Below are 9,134 nucleotides of genomic sequence, written 5' to 3'. Positions count from 1 at the left end.
AAAAAAAAGAATGGCAAATGGAAGCCCAGAAAGCACTTACCTGAGGCAGAGGCCAAACTGAGCCAGAAAACACAAATCTGCCTGCAGGCCTGGCCCCCACAGTGCGGTGGGCCTGAGCAGCTGGGGACCTCAGTAGAATCCCCTCCCCCGCAGCCCCTACTGGTGCCCCAGGCTCTTCTGCTGGTCAGAGTCCCTGCTGCGGCCAGGGAGGAAGCTGTCCAGCCACCGAAGGAAGAAGTCACATGGCGACTGGGCCGTCACTCTTCCCCAGCTCTGTTTGCACATCTGAAAGGGCCAGTGCTCCACCCACAAGAACGAGGTCCTGTGGTGGAAATCCGGATGGAGGATGGAGAGGAGTATTCAGGGGGTACCAGGGGCAGGTGGGAGACGGTCCTCAGTTCACTCACAAGTGTAGCTGCTGTACCTTCTAACTAAAGTAGGGGCCAGGCACAGTGGCTCATGCCTGTAATCCCAGCACTTTGGGAGGCCGAGGCAGGAGAATCATCTGAGGTCAGAAGTTGAAGACCAGCCCGGCCGACATGGCAAAACCCAGTCTCTACTAAAAATACAAAAAAATTAGCTGGGTGTGGTGGTGTGCGCCTGTAATCCCAGCTACTCAGGAGACTGAGGCAGGAGAATCGCTTGAACCCGGGAGGCGGAGGTTGCAGTGACCTGAGATTGCACTGCTGCACCCTAGTCTGGGTGACAGAGCAAGACTCCCTCTTAAAAAATTAACTAACTAAATAAAATGGGTCGTCCCCGTGCAAGGCAATTGATGTGTGGAGCCCCATGGCTGGCGCTTTGGGGGCACAGCGATGGATGGTCGGGGCGGGACGAGGGAGAATCAGCCCAGGTCATTGACTCTGGGATTCCTTGCTGTGCCACCTGCCACCCACCACCCCAAGGGCCAGGGTTGCCCCACTGCTGCCCGGGCTGACGTCTTTGTACCCCCTGGAGTGGGGCAGTGTCGTCCTGCCTCCTGGGCGCCGGTCTGGGGCTACTTTGAGCAGAAAGGTACTCCTGGCTTCCCGCGTGAGCATGCCCATCAGAAGGGTGGGCGTGGGGACAGGTAGAGGGGCTGGTCTCAGGCCATCCCTCACCCTGTTTTCTGCAGACCCCTCATAAGTGACGTCCTTGGCTGGTGGCAGCCCCAATTCCTGGCCGCAAATGGGTGGGGTGAGGGACTTGGGAAAGGGTCTTCTGCTGGCCTCAGCTGTCACGGAGCACACCACTGTCCTGGGGGCCTGGCCGGGACCTCCAGTCTGCACCCCAGTTTTCTGGGCCATTTTCCCAGCCCCTCCATGGTCAAATGTCCAGAGAGATCCCACGCTTCCTGTGTGCCCAGAAGCAAGGGGCTGATTGTCCTCACATCCATCCACACACCCTCTGGCCAGCCTAGGAATCCGTGTTCACCCATCCTGCCCCCGGAGAGGATGCGGAGATGCTCCCCGCCCAGGGTCACCCAGCAAGCCTCTGCCCAAACACCTGGGTGTCCCCTTGGGGCTCAAGGTGGGAGATGGGGTCCAGGGAAGGTTTCTGTCCTCATCCACTCCCCCCCCACCCCTGGGGGCCCCAGCGGGTGACCGAGGACTTCACTCCCAGGAACAGCACACACAGGAGGCCAGTGGGCCTACCCTGGCTGCTGGGCGGAGCCAGGCCCGGGGCAGTCTCGTGCCTGCTGCAGGCCAGAAACGGGTCCGGGGAGGCCGTCCAGCCCGTGGGGGCCCCGCTCTTGCCTCAGCAGCCAGCCTTGTTTGCAGTCCTTACCAATCTTCCTGCAACCTTTTGGGGCTTAAAAAAAAATGGTTTTATTTCTTAAAGACAAAAGCTTTTTGGTTTTAATACACAAACTAAATGAGGTCCCTGGCAGGCTCTTCCTCCCCCTTCCGGCCCAACCCCTCCGAGGGTTGTGGGGTGCAGTCTCTGGCGGCCGAGGACAGAGGGGCTGGGCCCGGCTGCCGGGACCTTGACAGCCTCGCAGCCTCAGGAGTCCAGGCTGGAGAGACGGGCCGGGAGAGCCCATCCAGGAGAAGGTCACTTCCTGGGCATCTGCCCTCTTTTCTGTCGCCGTCCACCCAGGGAGGCGGCCGGGCCCTGGTGGGACCGGACGTCAGTTCACCGTGGGCACCTGGCTGTGGTGCAGGCTGAACTCCTTGGCCTTCAGACGGAGGCTGGCGATGCTGTTGGCCATGCTGACCCCCGGGGTGGCGGGGCCTGAGCTCCCCGGGCTGTAGGGTGGCACTGTGCTGGGGACAACAGGAGACACAAGGACACGTGGGTGCTCCTGGCTGCCAGTCCTCCGCCCCAGCCTCGGGTTCTGCCAGTCTCCCACCCCGCCTTAGCTTGCTCTCCTGGGAAATCTTCACCCAGGATTGGAGGTGGTTTGAAGTAGGGTTTGGGGAGGAGTCGGAAGGTCCCCAGCTTGGTGCTGGGACACAGGAGCCCCCCTGTGGACCATGAGCTTCCTGAGAGCGGGGCCTCGGGCCTGTTGGCACCCCGTGCCTGCTCTGGGTTTGGCTCACAGCAGGATGGAGACAGAATGAACAGGCACCTGGATTTCAGGACACCCCCCGGGGCTGAGCATAGTGGCTTATGCCTGTAATCCCAGCACTTTGGAGGCTGAGGCGGACGGATCACCTGAGATCAGCCTGACTAACATGGTGAAACCCTGTCTCTACTAAAAATACAAGCAAGTAGCCAGGCGTTGTGGTGGGTGCCTGTAGTCCCAGGGATTTGGGAGGCTGAAGCAGGAGAATTGCTTGAGCCTGGGAGGCGGAGGTTGCAGTGAGCTGAGATTGCACCACTGCACTCCAGCCTGGGTGACAGTGCTAGACTCCGTCTCAAAAAAAAAAAAAAAAATTAAGGTTGCCCCTTGGTTTTGCTGCCTCAGGTAAGGATAGACAGGGAGGGAGGTCAGGAGGGTGGTGAGCGCTAAGAGTCTTTCCAGCTTCTATCCAGACAAAACCGCCCCAGAACTGGGCTCTGGGCCCCAGCCATGCCTACAGGCCAGGGAGACCATTTCTTGAGCCTCCCAGCCTCAGCTTCTCACCTGGAGGGTGGACACAGGGCACTGGGGCCCCAGTACCAGCCTAGGAACCTTCCTGCAGTTTCTCTTCTCGCTCAGGGCAATGCCTGTACTTGGCTCCCCTCCAGAGGGGCCTGCTTTCTCCTCGAATGCACTCATGCACACACTCAAACCCCCACAGACACACAGGCTTTCACACTCCTTTGCACACACAGGCATGTGCATGCACACACACAGGCATGTGTGGACACATGTGCACTGACACACACGCATGCAAACTCCTACAACATGCGCATAAGGGTGCTCGTGAACACCCACTCATGGGCACACTCGCCACACAGCACCTGGGGTACCCCAGATCCCGGGGGCGCGTGGATATCATTCAAACTCTCTCCAGACCCTCAGAGGAGTCTGGGCAGGAAAATCCTCTCTGGGATTTCCCCAGCTCCCCGCTCCCGACCTAAAGGTGTTCCCGCTCTCACCTGTAGGGAGACGAGGCTGTCCAGGAGAGATAATCTGGACTCAGGGCGGTGGGCCGGGGAGCCACGGGCTGCTCGATGGCAGCCTCCTGGCTGTAGGACTTGAGAAGTGAGGCAGAGCGGCTGGCCAGCATGGCCCTTTCATTCCGGCGGAACTTGGCACGGCGGTTCTGAAACCAGACCTGTGGGTGGGAGGGTGAGCAGGGTGCAGCATGGGCTGGCAGCATTACCTCTCTGAACCTGTTTTTTCAGTAAAATGGGGATGACACTACAACCTCTGGCTCCCGGGTTCAAGCAACTCTCCTGCCTCAGCCTCCCGAATAGCTGGAATTACAGGCACACGCCACCACATCCAGCTAATTTTCCTATTTTTAGTAGAGACAGAGTTTCACCATGTTGGCCAGTCTGGTCTTGAACTCCTGACCCCAAGTGATCCACCCGCCTTGGCCTCCCAAAGTGTTGGGATTACAGGCGTGAGCCACTGTGCCTGGCCGCTTTATGAAAACTTTAAATTCTCAAAGGATTCCTACAACAAAGACCTACGTGATACTCATTTTCCAGGGAGGCAGGTGCCAGCAGCACAGACAGCTTAAGTGACTTGCTCAAGGTCACACGGTCTGTAAGTGGCAGGACTGGGATTTGAACCCCAGTCCTCCTGACCTCAGATGCTCCGGCTCTGCTCTTAAACACCCCTCCTGGGCAATTGTGTGATCCCGGGTGAACGGAGGCGCGCTCACAGGTGCAGGCTCCCATGGGCAGCTCGGGACGGAGCGCTCACCTGGACGCGCGCCTCGCTGAGGTTGACGCGCCGGGCGAGCTCCTCGCGCACGAAGGCGTCAGGATAGTGCGTGCGCTCGAACACGCGCTCTAGCGCCTGTAGTTGGCCGCTGTTGAACGTGGTGCGGTTCCGCCGCTGCTTCTTCTTCCGCTTGGCGGCGCTACCGCGCCCCGGGCTGGGACACTCACCTGCGGAGGGGCCGGAGGGTCAGCAGCGCGGCCAGTGGCCACCGTCGCGGTTCAGCCCCCAGCTCCTCAATTTGCTCTGAGCGCTTTAGCGCTCTGGATGGCCCAGCCCCGCCAGCAGGAATGCGTCCCTTAAATTCACTTCCTCATTCCTTCCTTGGGGCATCCACCTATCCATTCATTCTTCAACACATATTTACTGACCACCTACTATGTGGCAGGCCCGGCGCTAGACTCAGGGGAGAGGTGGTGAATACAAGTAGCCACGTCCCCTGCCTTGTGGAAACCCCAGCCTGAGCCAACTGAGATGAGACCACGACAAGAGCCCTGGGGACGGGTGTCCCCTCCACCAGGGACATGTGAGCTGCTCAAGGAGGGGCCAGGAGACACCTGAGTGACCCCAGCACCTGGCTCAGGCTGTGTGGCATGGTGCATTCTGCATGGCACCTGTGCCGACATGTACTACTACTACTAATTAGTATGTCATAAAGAGCAGTGGGAGTCAAGGCTCACTAACCACAGATTCCAGGAAGCTCCCAGGAGCCCTAAATACAGATGTCACGATCCTCATCGCTCCAAGGGAGGAGGAGTCAGAGAGGCTGCGGTTTCGGGCCCAAGTTCAAGGGCTCAGTGAAGTCATTGGTGGGGGAGGGATCTGAACCCACCCGTCTGACACCACAGTCCGCACCCTCTCCTATTTAGCCAATCCGGCAGCTGCTGGGCATGGCCTTCCTTTCCAGAGGATCTACTGAGCCAGAGGCTGTGCTAGGGGCTGGGAGAGACAGATTCATCAGCAGGGGAGGCAGGCCCGGAATAAGATGGGGGACCGTGGGGTGGCTCAGGGCCAGGTGCGGGCCAGGGCATGGGGGATGCTCAGCGCTGGTGGGAATGAGGAGCTGGTCGGGGAGGTCGATCAGGAGAGGTGGAACTTGCAAGGGGTTTGCAGGATGCACAGGAGTTCAATCAGCCAGAGGGAGTGGCGGCGGCGGGGTGGGGGGTGCCCAGCCAAGGCCCAGCAGCAATGGTGGAGGATCTCAGCAGGGACCCTGACCAGGGGTCAGTGCTGGCCTTTCGTACAGAACTGGCAGCTCTGGTAAGGAGGGCCCAGCAGAAAGAACCCTGGAGAGACCATGGGGCAGCAACCTCTGGGCCCAGCCTGTCCCTTGGAGGATGGGGTGGGGGACGTCCAGCTACTATTTCATTTAAATTTTATCCAGGGACAAAACCTCTGGCCCTTCATCCTCTAGGATGCCCACTCCTCCAGGGGGCCCTCCCTGATTGCCTGGGTCCATATGGAACCCCTTTCTCTCCAGCACTTAGAATCAACCAGCGCCCTCCCTGTGTATCTGATTTTCTCATTAAAAATGTGTATTTTAATAACCAAGTAATCACACTGCTTGTGATTCAAACAACACAGATGGGTATAAAGTAAAAATACTCTCCTCTCCCCTATCCCACTCCCCACATTTTCACTTTTTTTTTTTTTTTTTTTTTTTTTTTTTGAGGCTGAGTCTTGTTCTGTTCCCAAGGCTGGAGTACCGTGGCACGATCTTGGCTCACTGCAACCTCTGCCTCCTGGGTTCAAGTGATTGTCATGCCTCAGCCTCTCAAGTAACTGGGATTACAGGTGCCCACCACCAGGCCTGGCTAATTTTGTATTCTTTAATTTAAAAAAATTTATTATTATTATTATTATTTTAAGAGACGGGGTTTCACCATGTTGGTCAGGCTGGTCTCGAACTCCTGACCTCAAGTGATCTGCCCACCTCTGCCTCTCAAAGTGCTGGGATTACAGGTGTGAGCCACCACGCCTGGCCACACCACTCCCCGTATTTTCTAAGATTACAAATACAAGTTTAAAAAACGGCCCAGCATGGTGGCCCACACTTGTAATCCCATCACTTTGAGACGCCAAGGCAGGTGGATCACTTGAGGCCAGGATTTCGAGACCAGCCTGACCAACGTGGTGAAACCCCATCTCTACTACAGAGAGAGAGAGAGAGAGACAGACAGACAGACAGACAGAAAGAAAGAAATTAGCCAGGCATGGTCACAAGCATCTGAAATCCCAGCTACTCTGGAGGCTGAAGCACAAAAATCGCTTAAACCTGGAAGGCGGAGGTTGCGGTGAGCTGAAATCATGCCACTGCACTCCAGCCTGGGTGACAGAGCAAGACTCTATCTCAAAAAATAATAATAAATAAACTTTAAAAATAAAATAAAAAAATTTGACAAGCACACACTGGGGCTTCAACTTGCCTCTTTTTATTTAATAATATTCTGGCTACCTTTCCATCTCAGTGAAACAGACCTAACCATCTTTATTGCGATTGTTTTTCCAAAATGTATTTTCCCTCTCTTTCTCTCTCCCTCACCTTCAGGAACCATTTTAAAAGTTAGCTTTTGCTTTATCCCTCTAGCATTGTCTTTTGCAAATATAACAAAATATGTGTAAAATTTTCCCCCTTTCGTCTATCAAAAGAAAGCATAGTGGCTGGGTGTGGTGGCTCACGCTTGTAATCCCAGCATTTTCAGAGTCCGAGGCAGGTGGATCATCTGAGGTCAGAAGTTCGAGACCAGCCTGAGCAACATGGCCAAACCCCACCTCTACTAAAAATACAAAAATTAGCCAGGCATGATGGCAGGCACCTGCAATCCCAGCTACTCTGGAGGCTGAGGTCAGGAGTTCTAGACTAGCCTGGCCAATATGGTGAAACCCTGTCTCTACTAAAAATACAAAAAATTAGCTGGGTGGTGGGGGGTGCCTGTAGTTCCAGCTACTCTGGAGGTGGAGGCAGGAGAATCACTTGAACCTGGGGGTGGAGGTTTCTGTGAGCTGATATTGTACCACTACACTCCAGCCCGGGCAACAGAGCGAAACTCTGTCTCAAAAGGAAAGAAGAAAAAGAAAAGCACAGCATGTACTGTTCACTTTTTTTTCCCCACCTAATGATTTTTTTTTTTTTTTGAGATGGAGTCTTGCTCTGTTGTCCAGGCTGGAGTGCAATGGCATGATCTCCACTCACCACAACCTCCGCCTCCCAGGTTCAAGCACTCAGCCTCCAGAGGAACTGGGATTATAGGCGCATGCCACCACGCCCAGGTAACTTTCATATTTTTAGTAGAGACGGGGTTTCATCATATTGGCCAGGCTGGTCTTGAACTCCTGACCTTGTGATCTGCCCGTCTGTCCGACTCCCACAGTGCTGGGACTACAGGTGTGAGCCACCATGCCTGGCTGCCCCATCTGATGATATTTCCCAGGTATTCCCCTATCCAGCACACCACAGCCCTTCATGTCCTTTTCACAGCTGCATAGCAGTCAGCTGCGCAACTCTGCTGTGTTTATTCAACCAGAGCCCTATTGATGGGCGTTTGGAGTATTTCCAATCTCTTGAAACTAGAAGAATGCCACAATGCGTGACCTCATGCAAATATGATTTTCTATTTCTGCTGGTGCATATTTAGGACAGATTCCTAGAAGTGGAATTTCTTGGCCAATGAGTGAATGCTAGATGTGGCCAAATTCCCCCACAGGACTGCTCTGATTTTGCGTTCCACTGGCTGGGTTTGGGGCGACGTGTTTTGCCTAGAGTTCAGCCAACAGAAAAGCTTTGGGTTTCAGTCCATACCTTTGTATTTTTGTCTCCCCAGTTACGTGTCCCCATTTTACACCTGATGTTCCTTCCACAGACCGGGGCATTTGTTCAGTTAACTGTTATGAAGCTTCTAGAACGTGCCAGGTCCAGGGATGGGCTCTGCTCAGTATCTGCTTTTCTTTCTTTCTTTCTTTCTTTTTTTTTTAAAGACGGGGTTTCACCATGTTGGTCAGGCTGGTCTTGAACTCCCGACCTCAGGTGATCCGCCCACCTTGGCCTCCAAAGTGCTTGGATTACAGGTGTGAGCCACCATGCCTGGCCTCAGTATCTGCTTTTAATCAGCTCCCAGTTTAGGAGGGTTTACTGACTCTTGAGCAACCAACTGATTTGATGTAAGGTTAAATTGTTCCATGAGACTGTAAATGAGTGTTCGTGTGTGTGTGTGTGTGTGTGTGTGTGTGTGTGTGTGTAGGATTATCAGGCAGGAATCAGGCAGGCGTCCGGGAAAAAGATGACCCTTGGAGCTGGGTTTGAACCACTGCTTCTCAACCCAGGGCAATTTTGACCCATGAGACATTTTTGATCATTGGGGCTAGGGAAGGGGTCTAACTAGGATGTAATGGCAGAGGCCAGGAATGCTGCTAAATATCTCTTATTTTTAAATTTATTTTATTTATTTTTTTGAGACAGAGTCACTCTCTGTTGCCATGCTGGAGTGCAGTGGCGCGACCTCAGCTCACTGCAACCTCTGACTCCCAGGCTCAAGCCATTCTCCTGCCTCAGCCTTCTGAGTAGCTGGGACTACAGGCACCCGCCACCACACCCTGCATTTTTTTGTATTTTAGTGGAGATGGGGTTTCACCATGTTGCCAGGATGATCGCCATCTCCTGACCTCGTGATCCGCCTGCCTTGGCCTCCCAAAGTGCTAGGATTACAGGTGTGAGCCACTGTTCCTGGCAATATCTTTTATTTTTTGAGACAGGGTCTCACTCTGTCTCCCAAGCTGGAATACAGTGGCACAATCGTAACACCCTGCAGCCTTGACCTCCTGGGCTCAAGCAATTCCC

At 54.7% G+C, this 9,134-nt stretch overlaps 1 protein-coding gene across 2 annotated transcripts in view; it reads right to left on the bottom strand.

The window, feature by feature from the left end:
* Window positions 1-1,764: 1,764 nt before the first annotated feature.
* PRRX2 (paired related homeobox 2) overlaps window positions 1,765-9,134 on the bottom strand; it is a 57,377-nt gene continuing 50,007 nt past the window's right edge. The window contains exons 2-4 of one of the 2 annotated variants that reach the window (XM_074392375.1): window positions 4,283-4,470; window positions 3,508-3,686; window positions 1,765-2,241 (exon numbers count right to left, since the gene is read on the bottom strand). In XM_074392375.1, the coding sequence (XP_074248476.1) occupies window positions 1,851-2,241; window positions 3,508-3,686; window positions 4,283-4,470 (758 nt within the window). In that variant the 3' untranslated portion in view covers window positions 1,765-1,850. Of the gene's footprint in view, window positions 2,247-3,507; window positions 3,687-4,282; window positions 4,471-9,134 lie in introns of both variants that reach the window. The other variant, XM_039475036.2, reaches the window with a different exon arrangement.

Source organism: Saimiri boliviensis, chromosome 2 (genome assembly GCF_048565385.1).
Source record: "Saimiri boliviensis isolate mSaiBol1 chromosome 2, mSaiBol1.pri, whole genome shotgun sequence".
NCBI lineage: Eukaryota > Metazoa > Chordata > Mammalia > Primates > Cebidae > Saimiri > Saimiri boliviensis.
This window is presented reverse-complemented; position numbering and strand designations above follow the sequence as displayed.